We start from the raw sequence: 27,484 nt of genomic DNA, 5'->3' as shown, positions 1-27,484 counted from the left end.
CATATCAGCCACAGTCCATCACCTGGCAGGAGCCATTCCAGCAGGCAGTAGCAGGGGAGAAAGGAAGGAGCATACATACCACCAGCTTTCCCAGGAATGTACGTATGGCTCTCCCTGTCCGTGAACTCTTTCCCATTCCAGCTGGTTGTTCTAAGAACTTGGTAGCATTAGGAATGGGATCCTGTTTTCATTCGTTCCTCTTCCCTCCCCTGTTCCTGATGTGGCACGTCCTTTAGATGACATGAGCGGCTGCTGCTGTCTGTTTTTTATTGTTATGTAATTGTTCTGGGAGATTCCCCCCACCCCCTGCTTAAGAACAGGGTAAATACGCTTTAAATAAATTAATAGTGAGCAATCCTATGTCCCCTAGAGAGCGACATTAATCATCATATTATAGCAGAACTCTTCCCCTATTTAAAGCAAGGGAAAATATAGACTTAAGGCAATTCTATGTGTGTTTAGATGGAAAAAAATTCCTGCATTGCCTGGCATTTCCAAGGCTGGAGGAGTCAGTCTGGAGGAAAGGTATCAAGGATAAATATCAGCAAATAAGCAGCTGTGGGCAGTCTTTCTCCTCGTGCATATGGTAGAGACATAAGGACATAAGAAGAGCCACTCTGGATCAGACCAAGGGTCCATCTCGTCCAGCATTCTGTTCACACAGTGGCCAACCAGCTGCCCACAAGAAAGCCACAAGCAGGACATGAGTGCAATACCACCCCCCTGCCCATCTTCCCCAGCAACTGGTGTACATAAGCTTACTGCCTCTGGTACTGGAGGTAGCACATAGCCATCAGGACTAGGAGCCATTGATAGCCTCCTCCTCCAGGTTTCTATCTAATCCCCTTTTAAAGCCATCCAAATTGGTGGCCATCACTACATCTTGAGGTAGCGGATTTCATAGTGTCACTATGCACTGTGTGAAGAAGTACTTTCTGTGATCTCTCCTGAATCTCCCACCGATCAGCTTCATGGGATAGCCCAGGTTCTAGTATTTTGAGAGAGGCAGAAAAATGTCTGCATATCCACATTCTCCACACCAAATGGTCGGAAGCACAGAGGAGGCACTGGAGGTTGACAACATCATTTAAAGGACCTGCAAACATCCATCAGTAACCAATCTCCTTTGCAGGTAGGCATGTAGGAACCCACCCCAGCTCAGGTTCTCCGGGCGCCTGCTGAAACGCTGCCCCTGCAAGCTTGATGAGTCGCCCGCACTCACTCGGGGCCTGTCTGGTGAGCGCCCACCATTTTGCCACCCATTTTTTGCGAAAAAGGGGGCTTAAAAAGGTGCATATTTAAATATGTGCAGTTTGGGACCAGGAAAGCATAATATGTGCAATACTAGAGGCATTATGTGGGCCCTTGCCAGACAGGTCAGGGTGAGTCTGGGAGGACATGAGCAAGGGCAAGCGAGGGCAGGCTCCTGGACCAGCTGTGACAGGGCAGCACAGGGAGGGATGTCCAACTCCCACTTCGGAGGTCAGAGTCTCCTCTGAGGGGGGAATCCCAACTCACCTATGAGCCCACAGACAATGCTTCGGGGGCTTAAGATTGCTCTTAACCAGATATTTCTTGATTTGTGTACCTCAGTTTCATAGACACGAACCATGGCCGTAGCCGCCACCATTTGTGTACGCGTGGTTTTTTTAAACTCAGACGTGATAGGCTACGTAAAGATTTATGTAGCCTATCACAGCTGACTACAGGGACACAAACGGTGGCGGCTATGGCTGCCGCCATTTGCGTCCCTGTTAGCCAGCGGCTGGATGCCCGGCTGCTGGCGGAGCCGGCCGGCAGCTCCATGGAATCTCCGCCAAGCGGAGCCAGCCGGCCAGGATTCCGGTGGGAGGGACGGAGCACCTCCCACTCCCAGCAGAACACAGCGGAGACAGGTGAGGGCAATTTCATATATCCCTACATCCATCCATCTTTCTCTTGGTCGGCCCCTGTTCCTTTTGCCTTACACTTTCCCTCGCCTCAGCATCTTCTCCAGGGTATCCTGTCTTCTCATGATGTGGCCAAAGTACTTCAGTTTTGCCTTTAATATCATTCCCTCAAGTGAGCAGTCTGGCTTTCTTTCCTGGAGTATGGACTGGTTTGATCTTCTTGCAGCCCAAGGCACTCTCAGAATTTTCCTCCAGCACCACAGTTCAAGAGCATAAGCTAACTGCCTCTGGAACTGGAGGTAGCACATAGCCATCAGGACTAGGAGCCATTGATAGCCTCCTCCTCTGGGTTTTCATCTAATCCCCTTTTAAAGCCATCCAAATTGGTGGCCGTCACTACATCTTGAGTTAGCGGATTTCATAGTGTAACTATGCGCTGTGTGAAGAAGTACTTTCTGTGATCTCTCCTGAATCTCCCACCAATCAGCTTCATGGGATACCCCAGGTTCTAGTATTTTGAGAGAGGCAGAAAAATGTCTGCATATCCACATTCTCCACACCAAATGGTCGGAAGCACAGAAGAGGCACTGGAGGTTGATAATGCCTCTAGTTAAAACTAGAGTTAATACTAGAGGCATTATGTGGGCCCTTGCCGGACAGGTCAGGGTGAGTCTGGGAGGACATGAGCAAGGGCAAGCGAGGGCAGGCTCCTGGACCAGCTGTGACAGGGCAGCACAGGGAGGGATGTCCAAATCCCACTTCTGTGGTCAGAGTCTCCTCAGACGGGGGAATCCCAGCTCTCCTAAGGGCCCTCAGACAATGCTTCGGGGGCTTAAGATTGCTCCCTAAAAGGCTCAGTTTCAGTGTCTTGTTATTATCCTCACTGAACAAAGCTTCCCCACAGTATTGGGAAGGAACTCATGGCATTCCGCTGACCTTAACAGTAACACATGACATTTGCACAGCTTTTAGGGGTTCAAAGTGTTCTGTGTGAATGACCTAGTTGTAATCCTTACAACAAGTCAACAACCATATATAAGCTATGTCAGTATTGTTATCCCCCATACTGCAGATGGAGGGGGGGGGAGATGGAGGCTAAGCGAGAGTGGCTTGCCTAAGGTGACCTTGTGAGTTCCTGGCAGAAGGAAGGTACAAACCAGATATTTCTTGATTTTTACCTCAGTTTCATAGACATGAAACTAAACCAGCCCACAAATCCCAACCCTCTTAATCATCATCCACTGATTCCTTCAAGCCCAAACAAGCAACCCCCCTGTCAATTATCCTCCCATCTCCATGCTGAAATCCTCAACAATCCATGCGCCAACTGGTCTGCAAGGCCACTTAACATGGATCTTAGATAATGGTAGCCACCACGAGCCAGAAATGGATAGAGTTTGAATACCACCCGTGAAAATCACCAAAGATTAGGGATGGCGGATAATTTCTCCCCGAAACTTCGGGGGGCTGAGCGCCAACGTGTTCGGCCCCCCGAACAAGTTTTGGGGAGAAATCCTCCACACACACACCCCCCCCCCCGGGACGGGACTTACCTTCACCGAATGTCCCTCCCGGTGGCTGGTCCGGCCGGCGGTTCGGCGGGTGTACGAGCGAGGCGGGAGCGGCAGCCGGTCTTTCGACCGGCTGCCGCCGCCGCCATTGCAATGAAAGAAAAAAAAACAAAACGCCCCCTGATAGGCTACGTGACAATTCACGTAGCCTATCACGGCTAGATTAGCAAAGTCAGCCGTGATAGGCTACGTGAATCGTCACGTAGCCTATCACGGGTGACTTAAAAAAAAAAAAAAGTGTGTACGGATAATGGTGGCCCCCATAGGGAGCCGCCATTCCCGTTCCTCATTTGGTCGCTGTAGTCTACGTAAATGTTTACGTAGACTACGGCGAAAATAAGGGCAACGCTATTTGCGTTGCCCTTATTTTCGCCGTAGTCTACGTAAACATTTACGTAGACTACAGCGACTAAATAAGGAACGCGAATGGCGGCTCCCTATGGGGGCCGCCATTAGTGTACGCGCTTTTTTTTTTTAAGTCACCCGTGATAGGCTACGTGACGATTTACGTAGCCTATCACGGCTGACTTTGCAGATCTAACCATGATAGGCTACGTGAATCGTCACGTAGCCTATCAGGGGGCGTTTTTTTTTTTTTTTTTACTTTCGCGTTCGCGGCCGGGAGAGGCGAGGCGCCTCCTCCCCAGCCTGAATTTCGGCTGGGCGAGGCGGGAAGCCTCCCCCCCGGCCTGAATTTCGGCTGGGGCGAGGCGGGAAGCCTCTCCCCCCGGCCTGAACTTCGCGGGGGGACCAGCGAAGCGCCTCCCCCCCACCGCGAACGTCCTTCGAGGACAGGTAATTGACTTTCGTCCACCCCTACCAAAAATGCCCCCACCAACTTCAAAGGACACCACTGGAATTGCAAATGTGGGGGAGCAGTGTTATCCCCACTTTAGTTCCACCAGGTTGGGAAATAGCTCAAGAAAAAGACACTCTGAAATAAAGAATGATGTCACTTCTCCCCCTAGCTGGGACTATTCTTTTTTCCTGACTAATTGCTCCTTGGTGTTCAATTCAGGCCTGAATATAATAATGTAGCATTTGGGGAGGAAGATGCAATCCAGTAAGCCAGCACTGGAGGCCAAGATGGAGAAGACCTCCACGGCCACCATGTATTTCCCCTTGGTGCTCAGGTAGGTTGGCACAAAGGACACCCAAACACTGCAGAAGACCAACATGCTGAAACTGATCAGCTTGGCTTCATTGAAAGTATCAGGCAACTTCCTGGCAAGGAAAGCCACCGTGAAGCTGATGAGGGCCAGAAACCCCATGTAGCCCAGGACAATGTAGAACATGAGGGCTGAGCCTTCATTGCATTGAACTAGGATCACGTCGACCTGGGAGTGCATGTCCAACTCTGGGAAGGGGGGAGAAGTTGCCAGCCACACAAAACAAATGCCAGCTTGAATAAGAGAGAGAGACAATATCACTGATACAGGAAGTCTCTTCCCCACCCACTTCCTCATCCTGTTTCCAGGCTTTGTAGCTACAAAGGCCAAAACCACAGTGATGGTTTTTGCTAACACACAAGCCACAGCAATGGAGAAGATGAGGCCAAACACTGTTTGCCTCAGAAGGCAGGTCACCTTCCCAGGCCGGCCAATGAATAAGAAGGAGCAGAGAAAGCAGAGCAGCAGGGACGAGCCCAAGATACAGGTGATGCTCCAGTTGTTGGCTTTGACAATGGGTGTATTTTGGTGCCGAATGAAGGTCCACAACACCAAAAGTGTGATCACAGAAATGAAAAGAGCCAAGGAGGTGAGAACTGCTCCCAAAGGCTCCTCATAAGATAGGTAGCTTATGACTTTAAGAATACATTGGTCCTGATTCTTGTTTGGATACTGATCTTCTTGGCACTTCTCACATTGATCTGCATCTGAAAGTGTTGAGCAAAAACTTTACTTTGAAACAAATTCTCTGTGTTTAGCTGCAGTCTTTTAATTTGACCTCATTTAACAAATCCTCTTTCTTCAGCATCACTGATAATGGTTCTGTCAGCATTTCCTCTTCCTACCCCTGTTCATACTCAACACAGTAATATATTTGTCTTTCAAGAAAAGGGATAGGAATTAAAATACATATGAATCTGAAACTTCTGGATTTTTGTGAGATTATCTCTAGAATTCAGATGGGTAAGTGGCCAAAGAACACAAAGATTCCCTTTATATAGCTGGAATTGTTTAACTGGAGCTCATAGAACAAAGTTTCATCTTCCTTTGTCCACCGCTGTTCATGGTAAACACACTCATATATTCATATTTAGAGAACCATGATAGGAATTAAAAAATACCTGAAATACAAACTTCTGGGTTATTTTCAAATAACTCGGGAGTCCTTCACTTACCCATCTGGATGGAAATCCTCCCTTGGGGGCACGCAACACAATCATAGCAACACACTTGCTTCCCCTGCTGGATGAACCTGCTCTGTCCCGGGTGGCAGCTCTTGACGCAGGTGGAAGTGGGCAGCGTCTAATGGAAAGCAGAAGGAAAGCCATTTGGCATGAAAGTAACTTTTCCTGATAGATGCAGTCCTCAGCTACATCTCTTTTTCTTCAGGACATGGTATGTTCTCAGGACTTTGGTCAAGTCAGCATCTTTGGGCATATGGCAAGACATTAATGCATCAGGAAGGCCCAACGCTTACCACAGACCTTTCATGAAGGTGCTTCTTGCTGCCATTGCCACAGACTGCTTGTCCACTGTCGCAGTTGGGTGAACAGCTCAGATATTTCATTCCTGCTCATTCTTCTACACTCCCTTTTGGGGAGTTGGGAAGGATTCGACTAACTGGACCCAATCCACACTACCACCCACCCAGAGCAGCCTTCCCTAACCTTAGTCCTTCCAGATGTTTTGACCTACAGCTCCCATCAGCTGCAGCCACTCTAGCCAATGGCCAGAGATGAAGGAACACCTCATTACTTTGAATGAATTCAAATCTCCACGGCCAGATGAACTGCATCCTAGAGTCATAAAGGAACTGGCAGAAGAACTCTCAGAACCGCTGTCTATTCTCTTTGAGAAATCATGGAGGACGGGGGAAGTGCCAGATGACTGGAGGAGGGCTAACGTTGTCCCAATCTTCAAAAAGGGTAAAAAGGAGGAACCTGGGAACTACAGACCAGTCAGTCTGACATCAAGCCCTGGGAAAATTCTGGAGCAGATGATAAAGGAATCCATCTGGAAGCACCTTGACAACAATGCAATGATTACTCAAAGCCAACATGGATTTGTCAAAAACAAGTCCTGCCAGACAAATCTGATCTCATTTTTTGATCAAGTCACCTCCCTTGTAGACCGTGGGAATGCTGTTGACATCATAAACCTTGACTTCAGCAAAGCTTTCGACAAAGTGCCCCATGATATCCTGATGAGCAAACTAGCTCAAAGTGGGCTAGATGAAACAACAATCCGGTGGATCCACAGTTGGCTACAGAATTGGACTCAAAGAGTGCTTATCAATGGGACCTTCTCATAATGGGGAGAGGTAATGAGTGGGGTACCGCAGGGCTCAGTCCTGGGCCCAGTGCTCTTCAACATTTGTATTAATGACTTGGAGGAGGAGGTCCAGGGAATGCTGATCACATTTGCAGATGACACCAAATTGGGCGGGATAGCTAATCCTTTGGAAGACAGAAACAAAATTCAAAGTGATCTGGATAGACTGGAGCGCTGGGCAGAAAACAACAGAATGACATTTAATAGGGTTAAATGCCAAGTTCTGCACCCAGGAAAAAGAAACCAAATGCACAGTTACAAGATGAGGGATACGTGGCTCAACCACACTACAAGCAAGAAGGATCTTGGAATTGTTGTCGATCACAAGCTGCATATGAGCCAACAATGTGATGTGGCTGCAAAAAAGGCCAATGCTCTTTTGGGCTGCATTAATAGAAGCTTCCAAATCCCGGGAAGTACTAGTTCCCCTCTACTCAGCACTGGTTAGGCCTCATCTGGAGTACTGTGTCCAGTTCTGGGCACCACACTTGAAGAAGGATGCAGACAAACTGGAGAGGGTTCAGAGGAGGGCAACAAAGATGATCAGAGGACTGGAAACAAAGCCCTATGAAGAGAGACTGAAAGAACTGGGCATGTTTAGCCTTGAGAAGAGAAGACTGAGGGGAGATATGATAGCACTCTTCAAGTACTTGAAAGGTTGTCACAGAGAAGAAGGCCAGGATCTCTTCTTGATCATCCCAGAGTGCAGGACACGGAATAATGACCTCAAGTGACAGGAAGCCAGATTCTGGCTGATCATCAGGAAAAACTTCCTGACTGTAAGAGCAATGCGACAATGGAACCAATTTCCTGGGGAGGTGGTGGGCTCTCCCACACTGGAGGCCTTCAAGACGAGGCTGGACAGCCATTTGTCAGGGATGCTCTGACTTGGATTCCTGCATTGACAGGGGGTTGGACTCAATGGCCTTTTAGGCCCCTTCCAACCATACTATTCTATGATTCTATGATTCTTTGATGGGAGCTGAAGTACAAAAGTTCTGGAGGGACCCAAGTTGGGAAGTCTACAGCAACAGAAATAACAGCAGGAATAGATACATCAGTTTCTAGTGAGTGTAGCCTTGATAGTCTCTTGTGGTTAAGAAAAGAGAGAGTCTTCTGCAGAGTTGGAGACTAACATGTCCTCTTCATCAGATTCATGCAGTGCTACCATTGATTTCCAATTTCCCATTGGTGGAGAGAGAGAGAGAGAGAGAAGCAGTGCAATCAGATGGTATTTTAATGCAAATGTACAGCCTCTGGGAATTGCATTATTAGTTTAGTCAGTTGGACAGATTACCGTATCATAAATAGAATAAAAAAATAAATAATCAGAAAAACTTGAAAGAGGATTTAAAAAAGTGGTAACTTGCCTACATGAAGATAGCTTATACTGGCATGTCAGCAGCTAGCAGAGCAAAATCCACATTCCTAAAAGATACCATAAGGTTTGTCACAAGAAATCATAATAAGGTGCTAGTGTACTTGTGTAGCCTTCTGGATAAATAAATATCCCTATAAATACAGGGTAGGGATGGATGAGAAATTTATTTCAGTGCAGTGTTGATGAAAAATTACCAAACTTTGCAAAGATCTCCATATTTGGGACAAAAAGGATTTAAGATTTTAAAAAAATGGAATGGGGGAGGAACCCAAACTGACAAACTCCCCACCCAAGCCCAGGGATCTGAGTCCTGAGCTCTTAAAGTCTGGATATGAATCCCGATGTCTTCAACCATGTTAGTGCTTAACTGGGTTGCCACCTTCTTCTTCTTCTCCACATTTTAAACTAGAGGTGGTAGGGGTTCTGGTGGGGGTTTGAAGCTCAGCAATTTTTTGCTGGCTCGCCCCCCCCTCCCAACACTAGTCCGTGGATGCCCTTGCTTGCCCAACTCAGTCAGGCAAGTGCGTGGCCACCCGCTCCCTCACCAAGCTGTCATTTTGCATTAAAATGGCAACTAGGCCTTTTTCGTAAATAACCATCCATGCAAATGGTGGCCATAAAGTGGCCGTTTACTCAACATTACAGGCGTCGATGGACCATTGACGCCTGTAATGTTGCATAAATGGCCACCTTATGGCCACCATTTGCGTAAATGGTTATTTACGGAAAAGGCCCAGAAGCCAATTTTACTCAAAATGGCAGGTCAATAAAGGAGTGGGTGGCCAGGAGCCTCTCATCACCTGCCCTTGGACCGCTCAGGGGCTCGCCGTGTGCGGCGAGTAGGGTTAGGCAGCTGATAGGGGCCCAGTAAGGGGTGTATCAGCCAAGAACTGGTGATTTCGCCCATCCCTGCTCTAAGCAGCTATACGGCAAGCAGGCACGTCATGATCCTCTTTATGCTGGGAATACCTGTGCTGATTCAATCTGGTGGGTGTAGATGGGTGAGAATTTTGTTTCAGTTCATTTTTGATAAGAGTTTGCTACAATTCATGAAGCTCCTATTGGGAGAGAAAGACCTTGAGATTTAAACAAACAAACCCTGAATTATGGAGAAAGCAAAATTGACAGATTTGCCCAGTCCTAGACAGGAAGCAGACAAACTTGGTACACGTTGTCCTACATATATTTCACCCTCCTGGAAAGCTTCTTGAATACATCTGATGTTCATGTACAAATGAAAAGTGGGAAGGGGGGAACAGCAGGGAGAGGCTGAGTAGCTGATCTCCATCATATTAGCTGCGCCCAGGTGTGAAGGTTTGAGGCCTACAAAGGGAAATGGAAGAAAGGTCAGGCCCAGAGGTCTGGGGTTTTCTGTTGGGAGGGGTAAACCTGAGAGGACTAGTTTCATTTCTCCACTGAAGTTTCGTTTCTTCATGGTTGAAACAATACTTTTGATTTTGAGGGCAGAGGGTATATAAAAAGAGGGAGAGAGCCAGTAAGAGGTAGAGACAGCCAGAGCCTGAAGTGAGAGCAGAGTCTGAAGAGTGAGCAGGAAGAAGCAGCCTAGAAGGGTCTAAGTACAGTTAGGGTAGTTTTAGATTTGAAGCAGTAATTTTGGTTTTGAGGGAGGGAGTATAAAAAGAGAGTGAGGGAGCCAGTAAGAGCAGAGTCTGGGAAACCAGAGACTGAAGAGGGAGCAGGAAGGAGCAGCCTAAAGAAGTCTAAGTACAGCTAAGGTAAAGGAACTTGTGTTTTGCCACTTTTATTCTCTTTTAATGCCGTTTGTATCACTCAGCTCTATTGTGTAAATACCTTCAGTTGTAATTTGTTTGCATTAAATCTACTAGTAAACTGTTGTGTTTGAACCCTGGTTCCAGAGTGTCAGTCACCCCACATCTACAGCCTAAACCCCATGTTACTGGGAAAGGGAAGTTGCAAAGAAGGAAGGTGGGCCTCTTAAGGAGGCAAGAGATCCTGAAGCAGTTGCTCCGGGGGTCCAGGTCATAAGAGGAACCTTGACGGCAGGTTTTGCTGCTAAATCCCAATGCAGAAGATCCTGAGGCCAATATCCAGAGTATGTGCATAAAATATGATGTGCATATTTTATATTTTATAATATAATATTTTATAATATGTGATGTTGATCACTGTGCTTACCTGCCTGAATTTATGATTCCACATAATAGCACTTCCATTCACAATGAACTCTTTCCCTATAGGAGCCTGGGGGTCCATCCTTCCAACTTGGACTCTCTGAAAGGATTCGTTGGGGAAGGTGACCAAGTTGATGAGATCATATCCCCCTGCCAGGTCCCCATTATCATTGAAAAATATTTCTTCACCAGCACTGTTGTTAAAATGGATGTTTCTCAGAAACCAGTGAAGCTAAAAGGAAGGAGGAAAAAAAGGAATGGGGTCAAACGGCAAGGAACTGGTTAATATCACTGCTATGCAAACCTGACTTTCACTACCTATTAGCCACTGAATCATTACCACCAAAAATGAATCTACAAGAGTTTGTCATTTCCCAACATTTTAAAATGTCTATCCAAGCTAGGAAGAAAGATGTCAACTAACATTAATCAGAGCACCAACACAAACCGACGAACTCCCAGAACACCTGTGGTCTCCACAATATACAAAACAAGAATCCTAATATGCCACAATAGGAATTCTGAATGGACTCCTTCATAGGGTTGTGACCCTGGATTGGGGTTTTGCATACAATGCTTCCTGCCCCCCGCCCAAACTGAGGTAATCAGCAAAAGCATTGTTTACGACAAAATCTCAGCCAGTCCACACAACAGGTTCACTTTCTGGACATGACTGTGCAAGTCCATAATGGACATACAAGCACAGCTTATATCGGAAACCTACTGACTGCCACAGCCGCTTCCAGTCAGAACACAGCTTTCATGGGTTTCAAAGGGGCTGGACATTCTTTTTCAGTCATGGTCTGAGAAATTAAGTCTGCAACGTGGTTGTCCCTTTTCTACTGTTGATTTATCCATGATTTTGCTTTTCTTGTATTTCAAGTTAATTCTGGTATGGTATATTATAATGTTTTGCCATTTCAGTCCTGGAGGTGCAACTACCTGCCATGGCTGAAGTTTCTGGAGATCCCATGTTCTTCCATCTCCCATTGTTTTGTACTTGTCTCTTGATGAATCCATGGCATGGAGAGCATGTGCTACAGCATAGACCGCATTGTAGATATTGTAGCTCTGGCCAGACATCCCTGTTTCAAACACAGATCCAGGGAGGCTCCCCAGCTGCTCCTTCCCAGTGCAGTTTCTCTTGTTTGCGACATAAAGGTTATACATAGGGAAGGAACAGATAAACGCACTGGCCCAGAATTGATGGATGAAATAAAAAGTGGACTGGAAAGGACTGATCATCTCCACAAAATCTTGAAATCCTGGCACCATGTTTGTATGCAGTTTGAATGACAAGGTGCCATTGAAGGATTTAGTGGTGAATTTCCCCCCAGGTACTAAAGCAGTGAAATCCCATTCAGCTGTCGTGATCCACACTCTCTCTGTTGGAGTCATATAAACGATTTCCTTGGAGTATAAAACTAGCTGTAAAGCTTCCAAAGACTGACCGTCTCCATACACAAGAATCACATTGATTTCACTCCGTGTGAGAGTTGATTGAATTGGTCCCAATTTTTTTTGAAGTATTTCATGTGGTAAAAATGTTGTCACTGTCGGGATCATTTTCATCCAAGCAACGCAAAGATTGTTCTCCAAGAGCCTTGGTCTCAGCGTTCGGAGGAAGGTTTCCCCACTGTCATCCTCTGAAACAATGAGGCCGATCCAGTTCCATCCAAAATGCTTCAGTAGCCCAACAATCCCGACATACTGAGGACCTTCATTTGGGATCATCCGGTAGAAAGAAGGAAAGCGAGTTTTGTCCCTCAGTGCTGGATCAAAGGCGCCATAGCTGAGCTAATGGGAATGATACGATACCTTCAGGACGGAGAAAACCATCACGTCGTTCTTGACCCAAACTGACTCCATCCAAACCTTTGCCAACATCTCGACCTCCTTCAATATACTCTACTCTTAAACATTGTGGTCTCTAACAGTCTAATCTTAAATTTCCTAGCAAACTTGCCTGGTGTTATCAGTACTCAGGCTGCGAGTAGATTCTAAACAGGATGTTGAAGCAACTAGCTTTCATGGGCATCCACAGGAAGGGCCAGCGGGGGGCAGACACCACCCACTCCGATGACCCATAATCTCCAGATTCCCAGCTTTCATGTTTTTAAAAAGCAAGCCACTTGCTCTTGTAGAACCTGAGATATGCATAGACACTCCTGTGCCTGTTTAGTTTGTAAGCAAATATAGCACCTCCCTCTTCTCATCGGTTTTAGCCAATGAATGAAGTCATAGCAGTGTTTGACACACCCTCTGTCTGCAGAATTAACTTTCTGGTTCATTGGAAAGCCTTTTGGTGGGTCTTTCGTTGTGGAAAAGTGATTACTGCCTCAAAGATCAATGCAGAAATCCTGGATTTTAGTATAGCTCTGTAGTATGACTACCCCCACCCTCAAAAATAAAACGTTGGCGCGGAGGAAGAACAGCAGTTCATGATCTTTCGAACTCAGGTCTTAATAATTAATTAATATTTCTCTGAGTTTGTAAATGGTATTTTTTTTCTTAACTGGCATTGCAATGCTCATAAAGTTCATCATTATTACATCTATATTACAGGAGTCATGGCTGTAACTGAGTGTGGGTTACTCCAGCCCTGCAGAGTAGCTCAGTGTTGCTATTCCCATTCAGGGGTGTCCAGCATGGGGAAATCAAGCCCCCTTGGGGTTCGATGGCTTCCCCCCAAGGCCCTGGCTCAGCTTGCTTTAGTGAGCCAAGCCACAGGCTCCCCACCAGATGTGCTGTGTGCAAATAGCTCCTGTGTGCAAATGAGCGCTGCGCACAAATGGCTCCTTCTCCCCCTCCCAGGACTGATGAGGGGGAGAAGGAGCCATTTGCAAATGGCGGCAGCAGTGGTGCCAGGGGTAGTCAGTGGATAGCAGTGGAAGGGACTCGCACTGCTGCCCCCTGCCAATGTCAGCAGCACTGCCGCCCCCATGTGCAAACCTCTAATGCTCTCCATCCCAACACTGGAAAGGAGAGTGTGAGGGGTTTGCGCATGGTGGTTGCGGCAGGGAGCAGGCAGCACCAGCAGGAGTTTCCACCTCGGTGACGTGTTGCGAGTACCACCGCTACCATGTGCAAGGGCTCCTTCTCCTCTTCCCGGGCCCCAGGAGGGGGAGAAGCAGCCATTTGTGCGCAGGCCGTGGAAGGAGAAGGGAAGTCTCACACACAGCAGCTGCCTGCTGTGCGCAAAATGGAGGATAAGAGGGGAGCAACAGCCCCCTCTCATCTTCCTGCCCCACTGCTGTGCCACCACTACAGCAGCAGGGGCAGGAGGATCAGAAGGGAGCCAGTTTTGATACAAGCAGGAGCTTGCCCTGTGCGTACATTAATCTAACCATGAACACATACCTGTGGCATCTTGTAGGCATTGAAGATGTCGGCCATCTGGATGGAGTTTTGAGAGGTGAGTGCTCCAACAACAGCCATCAATTTCTCTTTCCTGCCACAGTTATAATTGATGGGATTCCTCTGTCCTGTGAAGAGAAGATCCAGAGTGGCCCAGCAGTTTCGCCCTGGATCAAATGCACTGTCATAAATCTTGGAATCGAGTGTGGCGTTGGGTAAAAATTCGGCATTCTTGTTGATCTCATGAATGGCAAAAGTAAAGGCAAGCACATGCTGGTAGTTTGTAGGGATCATGCTGCAATGAGAAGGTTATATATTATTCAATCAAGTATGTTGGATTGTGCATTATGATTCACTCATCTAACTAAATAGGAAGATTATAATAATAATACCTAACAACAACTTTCATTCATTCATTGCTTCTCACCACAGACTTACACACAGATGTAAAGAAATCCATAACTAATAGAACCAGAGTAAAAATCCAAATCAGTATAAAGCATAATCAGCAAAACAATAGGAAGAAGAAAGGGGGGGAGAGCCTGGAGGGGGGAAGCCTCTCTTATTGGTTGAGCAGCCCCTGCCAGTCAGATGACAGTCACCCCAGCCCCCCGCCCCACAGAAGTATGTTCTGTGAGATGACTTAGAATGGCGCAAAGCACTCGTGGATCCCTGCCCGGACCAAAACCGGCTCCATGAAAAATGCGGGTAAGCCACTCCGTCCTTCTCCTTCCATTGTCATGGAGACACCCCCATAATCTCTTTTCCAAATGCAGTGTAATGGATTGTTGTGAAGTTACAATGTATCTCTGAAATTTTATTTATTTATTTATTCATTCATTCATTTCATTTCATTTCATTTCTGTACTGCCCAATAGCTGAAACTGTCTTTGCAGATATAGCATAACATACAATGAAATAAATGGCTAGATCCATGTGGCTAATTTGCAGGGTAAATATCAGTTTTTCTCACCTTGCTCTTCCAATGCCCCAGTCTCTTTCTGCCCAATGAGTGAACTACTGGGAATCTTTCTCATCCACCTCTCTTTTCCTGCCAGCTTGTCTCCAGGGGTATTGCTAGGTACCCAGAAGATCAAGCCCAGAGACAAATTACTGCATACAATTGGCATATGCTGATTTATATGCATATATGAACATTTTGATTTACTGGAATTTAAATTTTACAAAGGCAAGCCATCAAAATCCACATTCTTCAATTTGCACCCCAAAACTCTTCCCCTTCAAAACAATTCAATTCCCCTTCAGTAGGGATGGAGGACCCAGGGATGCCCCTAAACTGAAATTCTCCAAACTTTGCTTGCAAGTTTGATTTAGCTTGTTCCCCTTCTTATTTGGGACCATTCGTTGTTGTTGTTCATTTGATTGGGGAAAGTTGTGCATTTTTCGGACGTGCGTTTTTCAAGTTGTGCATTCACCAAGAGTTTCCCGTTTTTAAACAGGCATTTTTTAAAAAAGTGCACATTTTGTGAATGCAAGCACAAGTTCAGGAATCTGTGAACATTTTCAGAGAACATGCACTCCTGTTTGCATTCAGGGTTACAAACAGGGCATTTTGAGTGATGTGCAAACTGAGTTGAAATTCTCAGACATCCCTGCCCTTCCATGACTCCCATATCACCTCAAATGTACTATCATCATTTATTTCCACCAATTAATATCCTGCCCAATATAACCCTCCCCCAAATCAGCCCCCCCCCTCAGTACATTACCAACCAAGATCACTTACTCCACAGTGCAGTGTTAACAGAGACCCTCTTTAATAAAAGTGCAGTTTGATGGCTATTATGAGGGAGAACTGTCTGGTCTGTCAAAAGAGCAGGGAACGGATCCACAGACACTTAGCAGCTCAGGGGCAAAACTAATGGGGTGCGGAGATAGACAAATCACCCCCTTGTGCATGTCAGGCTCCTGTTTTGCTTAGGCTATAATGTACAAGGTTTTGATTCTCAGGCACTGAGTGTGTGTCCAAGAAGAGGCACCATTCCCTGAGGGGAGGTGCCCATGAGGAGAATTGATGAGGGCTTCAAGACCAGGAAAAGCTGTTTCCACAATCAGGATCCATGACAGTCCCTGGATTGTCAGAGAAGCACGTCAGGAACAAAGCAACTGGATGAAGAACCATATGTAGAACTCTGCTTTCTTTTTTCCTTTCTGAATCTTCTCCATTTTTCCTTTTGCATCAATGAATTACATATTAATACGGAAAATAATCATGTGTGTTTCTTTTGGTCTGAGGTTCTGCATGTGTGTGTGTGGGTAGGGGTAGGTGGGTTGCTTTTCCTTTTGTTACCCCTGGCAGCCTTCGGAGAGATTGACAGCTGACTCTGGAAGTCTGAATTGACCATGATTTCTTAAAAGAAAGAAAGCAAGCAAGCAAGCAAGCAAGCAAGCAAGCAAAAAGAATCCTACCATTGGCTCCATAACATCTAAGTAACTATGTTTCTACCTAAATCAGGGGTTAGGGAACACACAGGCTACAGGCTGCATGAGTCTGTCCCCCACAGCTTTTTTTGCAACACACACACTGTGCTCCCCTTCCAAGACTGCTGAAATTGCAGTAATTTGCAGGGAAATAAGGCACAACGGAGCATGCTTGTTTGCAAGATGAATCATGCTCTTGGAAACACGATTCTGCTTGGAAACAAGGCACATGCAGGGAAACACACCTTGTTCCTCTGCAAAAATGCCATAATTTTGGATGCGGCAAATTTGGCAGTGGCGAGTGCGGGGTAGGACAACCCCTGGAAGTTTGCCCACCCCACGTCCAACAGTGTTCCTGCAGAAAATAAAAGTACTATCTAGGGCAGTTTGGATGTGCACTTAAGGATTCTTCCCACATGGATGAATGTCTGACCTCTGCTCCCAAGACAGCTCAAAAAACATTTTTGTCAACTGAGATATAGAAAAGTTTAAGAAAGAACCAGATCTGACCTTGACCTGCTAATTGTTCTGGTTTTACAGGGTAGAGTGGAAGAATATTAGTCTGAATGAACACCATCCTGGCTTCAAAAAGAAAAGAAGAGTGAAGAAAGAGAAACGATGGTGCTTAAAGGTAGCAATTTATTTTTTGAAGTGAAGAACGATCACTGGGTCCAGTACAGAACTTTTCATATGAGACAGAGAAGGAAGGAAGAAAGGAAGAAAGGAAGAAAGGAAGAAAGAAAGAACTTACTAAGCATTTCTTGCAGTGGAATAACTTGGGTGTTTTCTAAACTCCTGTGTAACAGTGTTAGCAAGTGCCATGGACACAAATTGGCCAATGAACATCTCATCTGAATCTTTATATGAATGAGATTGGACTGTTGAGTTCCAGCTATGTATGGAGCTGGAGTTCAAACTCCTGCTTGAAGAATAATGTAACAGTAGCAGCAGCAAAATCAGATGGAACGTGGACAGATTTGGACAAAGCTCCAACCGGACCCGTTCATGATCACTTATTGCCATCACCATCAATATCAGTCCTGGCAGAAGATACAGAAAAGCTTCAGTTGACAGAGCTGTGCCTGCCTCAAATTAATCTCCCAGATTATGGTGGAGCAAGTTGTTCAGACAGGAGTCTTTATAGACTGAATGTCTCATGCATCTAACAGTAGAGATGGGCTGTTTGAGGTATCAGTTGTTGTTGTTTCCCCATGGGGACCTCTGATTACCTGTGGGGCTTCCAAGATCAGCAGTGCCTAACACATTCATTTTAAAAATTACAGAGCACATCGTCTGTTTTCTCCAAGTCCTCAAGTCCCAGTACAAGGAAATAAAATGTGTTGGTCATATCCCCGTATAGGGCTTGCCCTGCTTAATCTTGGGGCAGGAAAGATACAAACCTCTGTTGGGGTGAAGCAGTCGATTGGAGACTTGGCCTAACTGTCTGAATAGATACAGATTGGCATAGGACCAGTGGAGAGAAGGTGGATGGCGGAAGTCCATTCTACATCCCTAGCCTGGTCAAGCTCACCTGAATCTGCCTTCAGCTGAGTCAGCCCACTAGTGCATCTATCCCAGTACTGACTAGTAAAGATGCTCTAAGATCTCTCCCTGCCATTGAAATTGACATCCTTTTAACTGAGCCCTGCTACTAGAACTTATGGTCCCAGGAGCTAAGGACACTGTTCTGAAACGAGGCTGGAAGCTAGACTGGAATGTATCTCAATAATCAGTGTCATCTAAAACTCACTGGACCTCAATGCCATCTATTCCAAGATCTTCCTCAGACAGAAATGGTAGATTCAAAACTGGGTGATCATTCTTCATAGCCTAGGGATCTAGACAGGGCTTTTTCAACAGCGGTTTTACTACTGCCTCCTTTAGGAATGCTGTAACTATGTATCCCTTAATGAGTCATTGACCACTCCTGATATTCATGTTGTATGCCCAGCCCTGGAAGACCTCTCTAGCCAGCAAGAGCAAGGACCTAAAGGCCAAGTGATAGGCCTCAGTCCTCGAAGCAGCTTGCACAAGCTGAGAAGTATCCATAACAACAGGACGAGAGGGTGCCATGGCTACATCCATCTCCATTTCTTTCAGAATGGTGGTATCCAAGTTGGAGAAAATGTAAATAATTTTATCTACAAATGTAACACAATGGGCCTGTGTGTGTGTGTGTGTGTGTGTGTGTTGAACTATACGAAGCAGACTCCTGACCACCTGAAACAGCTCTATTGGCAAATGCTGAGCAGACACAGTGATGGGGAAGAAATAAACTCCCCCCTACACACCAAAGTCACATCCATGGAGTAGGCCCTAAAAGGGTCATATTTTTAGTCATGTTTGCTTCAGTTTTTACACCAGCTGCATTCTACTTATTGACCTTGCTGTTTCCCAGCTCCTCAGAATACCAAGGAGCCAATATGACTCTATTGTTTGGCTGAGCACATTTAGGAGTGATCATACGCCATTTGCGTCCCTGTTCCTTCATGCGATAGGCTACGTAAAGATTTACGTTCCCTATCACATCAGAGCAGGGACGTAAATGGTGTCCGCAGTGCTGGACGCCATTTCTGTGTGCAGTTCATCAGTCCAGCCAGTGATACAGCAATGGTGGCCATATCGCTGGGGCTTTGGAGCCGGCAGCAGGCAGGATCCCCTGGCAAGGACTTCACGGGGGAGGTGCAGGTAGGAGATCCAATCCTGCATGGACTTCAGAGGGCCGGATTCAATAGAATCCAGCCTCATTGGGGTCCATGGAGGATTTCTCCAACATCCCTAGAGTCATCATAGGATGCCCTACCCACAAGATCCCCTACCCACAAGACTCCAAGCTGCGGAGTCTTGGAGGTCTCCGCATCTCTTCTGAGACTACCTCCATTTCCACACATCAATTTCCATCCACATGTTCTCTGGCTTAGATTCCCCCCTATGACTCAGAGGAAGACTCAGAGGGGAAGGAGGTTTCATCCAGTGACCTATCATCTACTAATCGGGGATCTTCCAGGCCAGAGGATGTAGCTTTAGTAGACTACTCAGATTCAGAGGGCACCCCTCCAATACAGTCCTCACTGCCAGTAGGAGCCAGCAGCTGCAGAATCAGAAAATGGTCCTTTAATAAGTAGACAGCTCCTTAGAGCAGGCAGAGTTAACACAGGTCCAGGCCTGCCAGCCCTCAGAAGGTTTCAGAAGGCCTCTGCATGTTGCTGAGACAACAGCTCTTCCTGAGTGAATTCCAGCCAGCATAGATCTGGCCAGGGTGCTGAAAGACCCTGTCCTGCCCTCCTGCTTAGCTGGACCTGACTCCGCCTTGTCCTTCCAGTAAGTGCAACTGCTTCAGGTTGGCTCCCCTGGGAACTTTGAGCCAAGGCAGGACAATATCAGCAGACTACATAGAGGGGTGCCGGACCACAACTGCTGTTTCCACCCCTGAACACAATGCAACGAGAGTTCCTTTGTCACAGATCCTAGAAGGTCAGTTATCTCAATAACTACAAGAATTGCCGTATTTACATACAGGCCTAGTTCTTCTTGCAGTGTCAAATCCGTGACTGGGCAGTCCCACTGGAGGTGAGGCCTCATATAACTGAAGCCTGCTCCATCCAAAGACAAGCAATATAGTTTTAAAATGCACATAAGGAAGCTAAACTTAAGGTGAGAGGATTCTAGCCCAAACGTCAATGTAACAAGCTACTTTTCATGATGGGGGAATAATGTAGAATGGAAGGTCATTCGGTTATGTCAGCCTCCAGCTGCAATCCCAAACTGTACAGTCCAGACACAGAGGTTTGCCACCTCATCTGGTATTTGGTGCACAAGGAGATTAGGGTTCTGAACGCACGAAGGGGAGGTTGTGACTTTTTCTTCTTTTTCTTCTGGTTACAGAAGCAGGACTATCACCAAAGAGACATCTAGACTCCCCTTCCTTTATCCCCCCCCCCTTTGAGAAGATTTTGTGCAATGAGTCCAGAGGTTTTCTTTGAATAATGAAGCACATCTTTTCATGCTTAAACAAGGACAAGTTTTATTTTATCAAAGCCAGAATGATCCATGATCTCAGATACAGAAGAAAACCATCCAGAACATGTACCTGCTACCTAATTAAAAGCTTGCTAACTAAAGGTTGTAGAAGGAGGGTTCGGGATCTGGCAAAGAATGGGGCTCCTTTAAGTGGACCCTTCAAAGGCCCAGAGGTCCTGAGCTTTGCCAGAAGTGGTTGCTAAATTATGCAGACACCAACTTCTTTCCCCACCCGCTTGAACTATGCAATCTAGGCTGGAGATAGTGATGTAATTGTCAGGTGTGTTTTCACAAGCTGATCAGAGTGTTCCAGGTATGCTTATCTGAGTCACCATGGGGAGAGCCAGAAAGGCAGCAGGATGTCAAGAAGCAGCTGCAGCCCTACAGCAGGAAAAGTAGCAAGCAAGGAAATCATGCAAAGTGAGGCGAAGGATCAGAGGAGGGTGGAAGGAAGCCCAAAGGGAGCAGGGTGGACATTTGAATCCCTAGACAGACTGAAGGTCATCTAAGGCGGATCTAAATTCATTAACATTCCAGATCTTTTACAACCTAGGCCTATGTTTTTGCCTGAGACATTCAGCGACTTGGGAGCTGAACAAATCTACGAAATCCCAGAAATCCAACTGGTTTTCCATTCTTACAACAAACTTCAATTATTCCAGTGATGCCTTCACCAGAGAAAGTGAGGTCATGAGCCATCATAACAGGAAGTCCGTGAAAGGGGAGATGAGTGTCGATGGTCTCCAGTGACTGGTTTGCCATCAACAGTGCAGATGTCTAGACGCTGCTGTTCTGAGGCATGAATGATGTACGTGGGAAAGATTCCAAAGGCAATGCACCTCTTGGTCAGAATCATCCTGCAGTAGACATTGTCATTCTGGGCATTTGTCTTTGGAAAATCGACATGATGTAGTTTGAAGTATTCATAATCATGGAAAGCTTCCATCCCTACCATCATCCAAGGGAACACCAGTAGCAGCCATAATAGACAAAGCCCCTCTGCAGCCATGGCTCGCTGTGTCTCTTCCTAATTATCTCTGAACAAATGAAAAAGAAAATCATGTTTGTGTGTGTGTGTATGGGAGAGGGTGATGGGTAGAATTCATTACTTGCTTTCCCCACCAATATATCACACTATTTATTTATCACATATATATCCCATCCTTCCTCCAATAAGCTCAAAATGGCCCAATTACATTGTCTTACCTTCACAACAGTCACTGAGGTGGCCTTTGTTAGGAGACAGAATTGTCCCAGGTTGGTAAGGAGTTCAACTGATACCGCTCCAACCAACCTCCAACTATCAATGCTGTAGTCACTTATTTAGGATTTTTGCTTAGCTCTCCTACCAGGAAAAGACACTCAAACCGGGCCAACTTCTGAATCGGGTATTTAGTCAACAAGATGGAATCTTTATGGCATGCAGCTATGCCCCTCCATGCCCCTCAAGTCTTGACTGGTGCTTGAATGCCCCGCCCCTCGCATCTTCTGGAGGACACATTTGGGAGAAGTTTATCCTTCCCTTTCATCCAACTAGGTCTCTCTTTCTGGGCCAGATGATACTGTTTCCCCTGAAAGACGTGGCATTATTCAACAGCACCTTGAGACCAGGGGACGCTGCTGAAAGGCCACCACTGTTAACCAGGCTGGGGGATGGTCTGTAAGGTAACATGGCACATAGATGTTGAGACTGGTTTCTCCACCACCGTCACAGCCTCTGTGCATGTCTACTAAAAAGAAAAGTGTTAAAACTTTGCAAAGGTCTATCCAGTATTCCTAGAGGCTCATCAAAGGGCTAGAGGAGGGGAGGGAAACCTCAGGCCTGTGGGACAAATCCAGCTCTCCTGGAGCCCCAAGCTGAGACTTCAGGGCTGCCCAGGCAGCTATGCCCCTTCACCCGGCCAACACCACCAATCCCCCCACCACAGATGGTTTGTTCGTTTCCAGCCTTTTGCACATTTTTTCCCATTCTAAAAACTTGAAATGCCTCTCCTAGGATTTAATTACTGGCAGTAAGCGTTGCAAGCTAAAGTATGCTGGTATTTTTGTTTTTGGGGCTCCATCCCTTTTGCTTTAGACCTCACTCGTCATCACTGGAACAAAAGAACTTCCCCAAAATTGAATTCAGCCCTTCAACCAACAGCATTTCTTTACACCCCTGGACTAGACTCTTGAATAAACCTAATGATGAAGTGGTCATCAGGGTTCAACTGATCTTTGTTGTTGTTTGTTTGATCGCATTTTTAAATGGAAATACAAAAAAGGCTCTTAACCACTCAGCCCAAACACACCATCCTGTCTGTATGTTAATAAGGGAAAAAGCGGAGGGAGATGAGCATCCAAAGTAAGTCACAAAGGAGAGAAACAGGTTCTCAGGATGCAAAATAGTTTAGTAACAAGAAGCCCAATGCGTTTCCACCTGTCATTCTCCCCAATAGAATGTTGGAGGGAGTTCACACCTTTGCACAAGAAACCTTCCTCTTACCAGACGTAATATAGTTCTGTCACACAGAGTAGTGGGCCAAGTGTCTTTCTCTGCTGGTATGTTTCTGAGAGTATCCTTTAGACACAGGTGCTTAATATACAGGTAGACCAGCTGGACACCATGGTCACACAAATGAGGCCGGATGTCCTGGAGGAGATGCCAAGCCTCAGAACATGCCAGCAGGTGATTGCAATGAATCACAGCTGTGTGGAACAATTAAAAATCCCCTTAAAAATAATGCCAGGCAGGAGTCCTGGTGGTGGTGTCCTTATGTCTCTTATGGTAGAGACATAAGGACATAAGAAGAGCCACTCTGGATCAGACCAAGGGTCCATCTAGTCCAGCATTCTGTTCACACAGTGGCCAACAAGCTGCCCACAGGAAAGCCACAAGCAGGACATAAGTACAATACCACCCCCCTGCCCATGTTCCCCAGCAACTGGTATATATAAGCTTACTGCCTCTGGTATTGGAGGTAGCACATAGCCATCAGGACTAGGGAGCCATTGATAGCCTCCTCCTCCAGGTTTTTATCTAATCCCCTTTTAAAGCCATCCAAATTGGTGGCCATCACACTTCATCTTGAGGTAGCGGATTTCATAGTTTAACTATGCACTGTAAGAAGAAGTACTTTCTGTGATCTCTCCTGAATCTCCCACCAATCAGCTTCATGGGATACCCCAGGTTCTAGTATTTTGAGAGAGGCAGAAAAATGTCTGCATATCCACATTCTCCACACCAAATGGTCGGAAGCACAGAAGAGGCACTGGAGGTTGACAACATCATGTAAACGACCCGCAACCATCTGTCAGTAACCAATCTCCTTTGCAGGTAGGCATGTAGGAACCCACCACAGCTCAGGTTCTCCGGGCGCCTGCTGAAATGCTGCCCCTGCAAGCTTGACAAGTCGCCCGCACTCACTCCGGGCCTGTCTGGTGAGCGCCAACCACTTTGCCACTCTTTTTTGGCGAAAAAGGGGGCTTAAAAGGCACATATTTAAATATGTGCAGTTTGGGACCAGGAAAGCGTAATATGTGCAATACTAGAGGCATTATGCGGGCCCTTGCCGGACAGGTCAGGGTGAGTCTGGGAGGACATGAGCAAGGGCAAGCGAGGGCAGGCTCCTGGACCAGCTGTGACAGGGCAGCACAGGGAGGGATGTCCAACTCCCACTTCTGAGGTCAGAGAGTCTCCTCAGACGGGGGAATCCCAAGTCTCCTATGGGCCCACAGACAATGCTTCAGGGGCTTAAGATTGCTCCCTAAAAGGCTCAGTTTCAGTGTCTGGTTATTATCCTCACTGAAAAAAACTTCCCCACAGTATTGGGAAGGAACTCATGGCATTCCGCTGACCTTAACAGTAATACATGACATTTGCACAGCTTTTAGGGGTTCAAAGTGTTCTGTGTGAATGAACTAGTTGTAATCCTTACAACAACCATATATAAGTTATGTCAGTATTTTTATCCCCCATATTGCAGATGGAAGGGTGGGGGGGAGATGGAAGCTGAGCAAGTGTGGCTTGCCTAAGGTGACCTTGTGAGTTCATGGCAGAAAGAAGGTCCAAACCAGAGATTCCTTGATTTGTACCTCAGTTTCATAGACACGAAACTAAGCCAGCCCACAAATCCCAACCCTCTTAATCATTAGCCACAGATTCCTTCAAGGCCAAACAAGCAACCCCCCTGTCAATTATCCTCCCATCTCCATGCTGAAATCCTCAACAATCCATGCGCCAACTGGTCTGCAAGGCCACTTAACATGGATCTTAGATAATGGTAGCCACCATGAGCCAGAAATGGATAGAGTTTGAATACCACCCATGAAAATCACCAAAAATGCCCCCACCAACTTCAAAGGAAACCACTGGCATTGCAAATGTGGGGGAGCAGTGTTATCCCAACTTTAGTTACACCAGATTGGGAAATAGCTCAAGAAAAAGACACTCTGAAATCAAGGGTGATATCACTTCTCCCCCAAGCTGGGACTATTCTTTTTTCTCGACTAATTGCTCCTTGGTGTTCAGTTCAGGCCTGAATATAATAACGTAGCACTTGGGGAGGAAGATGCAACCCAATAAGCCAGCACTGGAGGCCAAGATGGAGAAGACCTCCACGGCCACCATGTATTTCCCCTTGGTGCTCAGGTAGGTTGGCACAAAGGACACCCAAACACTGCAGAAGACCAACATGCTGAAACTGATCAGCTTGGCTTCATTGAAAGTATCAGGCAACTTCCTGGCAAGGAAAGCCACCGTGAAGCTGATGAGGGCCAGAAACCCCATGTAGCCCAGGACAATGTAGAACATGAGGGCTGAGCCTTCATTGCATTGAACTAAGATCGCGTCGACCTGGGAGTGCATGTCCAACTCTGGGAAGGGGGGATAAGTTGCCAGCCACACAGAACAAATGCCAGCTTGAATAAGAGAGAGAGACAATATCACTGATACGGGCAGTCTCTTCCCCACCCATTTCCTCACCCTGTTTCCAGGCTTTGTAGCTACAGAGGCCAAAACCACAGTGATGGTTTTTGCTAACACACAAGCCACAGCAATGGAGAAGATGAGGCCAAACACTGTTTGCCTCAGAAGGCAGGTCACCTTCCCAAATATCCTTTCTTGGTTGGTCATTTATGGGGATTATTAAAAGGTTTGTTTAGATTTAAAACCAATTCAATTATTTTTTTTAAAAACCCTGCCAGTTTAATACATTCCCTGTGATCAGTCATGATGTTGTACTATGTCAAAAACTATTGTTCTCTAAGAAGTACCTCTGGTTCTTCTATCCCTATGTAATCACCAATTTTTTATCATGCTTGGAGTTGGACACATATCACAATGCAGGAGTTGGAATAGGATGTGCAGTCTTGGATCAAGCAGCGAAAGTGTTAGAAATGGGCCACAAGGCTTGTTTGTCAATTGTTTGGGCTAGTGGGCAGTGATAGTTGTGATAATCTTTCTGTCCTTGCTGACTAATCCTCCCTCTGGTAAACAGGGGGTTAACTTGCTTAACCTGTCTTTAATTGCCCCTGTTCCACTCCTATATCTTGACCGCTTCCCTTCTTATCTTGCCCCCTCCCTTTTTTCTCCTCCGTCTGCAATGAGGGGCTGCTTTATTTTCCGGCAGCCTATGTATGTTCCTTTTTTACCTTGAACAAAGTTTTCTTTTATCCTTCTTCTTTTTCGCCTTGACTATAAGTCTTAATAGACTGTTTTTGGCAACTGCTATCTGAAGATTTATCAAACTATTTCCCAATATTCCCACAGAAAGATGCTTGGACAGGTGAGTAAGGGATTTAACCCCTCTGCCCGCTATCCCCTCCTCGACCACCATACAGGTTGTGATCCAGCTCATGCTCGTTTTATTGCAGTAGATCTGGGCCTCATCTCATGGCTCTTTTCCTTCTGCATATCAGCCACAGTCCATCACCTGGCAGGAGCCATTCCAGCAGGCTGCAGCAGGGGAGAAAGGAAGGAGCACACATACCACCAGCTTTCCCGGGAGACCATCAAAGTTTGCCTCTCCCTGTCCGTGAACTCCTTCCTGTTCCAGCTGGTTGTTCTAAGAACTTGGTAGCATTAGGAATGGGTTCCTGTTTTCATTCTTTCCTCTTCCCTCCCCTGTTCCTGATGTGGCACGTCCTTTAGATGACATGAGCAGCTGCTGCTGTCTGTTTTTTATTGTTATGTAATTGTTCTGGGAGATTCCCCCCACCCCCCGCTTAAGAACAGGGTAAATACGCTTTAAATAAATTAATAGTGAGCAATCCTATGTCCCCTAGAGAGCGACATTAATCATCATATTACAGCAGGACTCTTCCCCTATTTAAAGCAAGGCAAAATATAGACTTAAGGCAATCCTATGTGTGTTTAGATGGAAAAGAATTCCTGCATTGCCTGGCATTCCCCAGCCAACCATGCTGGGAGTTGTAGGACTTTTTTCTATCTAAACCTGCATCGGATCGTGCCCTTAGGCTGTAAAAAACAAAAACAAAACAAAACTGACATGGCAATTAATTTAGGTCTGCCTTAGACGCACTTTATTCTGCCTAAAGATTAAAATCTCCACCCTGCTACCTTTGGGTTTCCTTCCACCCACATCTGATCCCTGGACTCTCTTTGCATATATGGTTGGGCATTGGAGACACCGTATTGCGGTGGTTCTGGTCCTTCCTCTCCGGCAGGTACCAGAGGGTAGCACAGGGAGAGGAGGTTTCAGACCCGTGGCCACTCACTTGTGGGGTGCCACAGGGTTCCATTCTCTCCCTGATGCTATTTAACATCTATGTGAAGCCGCTGGGGGCTATCATCAGGAGGTTTGGGGTGCAGTGTCATCAATATGCGGATGACACGCAGCTCTACCTCTCGTTCAAATCTTCACCAACGTTGGCTGTAGAATCCCTGTCCAAATGTCTAGGAATGTACGAAAGGTACTTACCTTTCGCAAATTATGTTTATGGTTGGGGGGAGGTGTTCCGTCCCTCCCTCCGGAATCCTCGCCGGGGGGGGGGAGGTGCTCTGTTCCTCCCCCCCCCCCCGGAATCCTAGCTGGCCGGCTGTGCTCTGAAGCAATTCTGCGGAGCCGCCAGCCAGCTCTGCCAGCAGCCAGACATCCGGCCGCTGGCTAGCAGGGACGCAAATGGCGGCGGCTGTAGCCACCGCCGTTTGCGTCCCTGCAGTCAGCCGTGA

General features: G+C 46.5%; 1 protein-coding gene across 1 annotated transcript; it reads right to left on the bottom strand.

Annotated features, from left to right (window-relative positions):
* Window positions 1–4,434: 4,434 nt before the first annotated feature.
* Window positions 4,435–13,890, bottom strand: LOC146342339 (vomeronasal type-2 receptor 26-like). Its single transcript, XM_084807806.1, has 5 exons — window positions 13,855–13,890; window positions 11,437–12,291; window positions 10,499–10,726; window positions 5,805–5,931; window positions 4,435–5,336 (listed from the first exon to the last, which is right to left on the bottom strand). Exons 1-5 carry the CDS (start codon window positions 13,888–13,890, stop codon window positions 4,435–4,437), a joined length of 2,148 nt encoding a protein of 715 aa, XP_084663932.1.
* Between the last annotated feature and the right edge of the window lie 13,594 nt (window positions 13,891–27,484).

This window comes from Heloderma suspectum, chromosome 6, assembly GCF_057233095.1.
Source record: "Heloderma suspectum isolate Gila_16-S chromosome 6, 16-S_ref, whole genome shotgun sequence".
Taxonomy (NCBI): domain Eukaryota; kingdom Metazoa; phylum Chordata; class Lepidosauria; order Squamata; family Helodermatidae; genus Heloderma; species Heloderma suspectum.
Note: the sequence above shows the minus strand (reverse complement) of the source record. Positions and strands in the feature narration are given on the sequence as shown.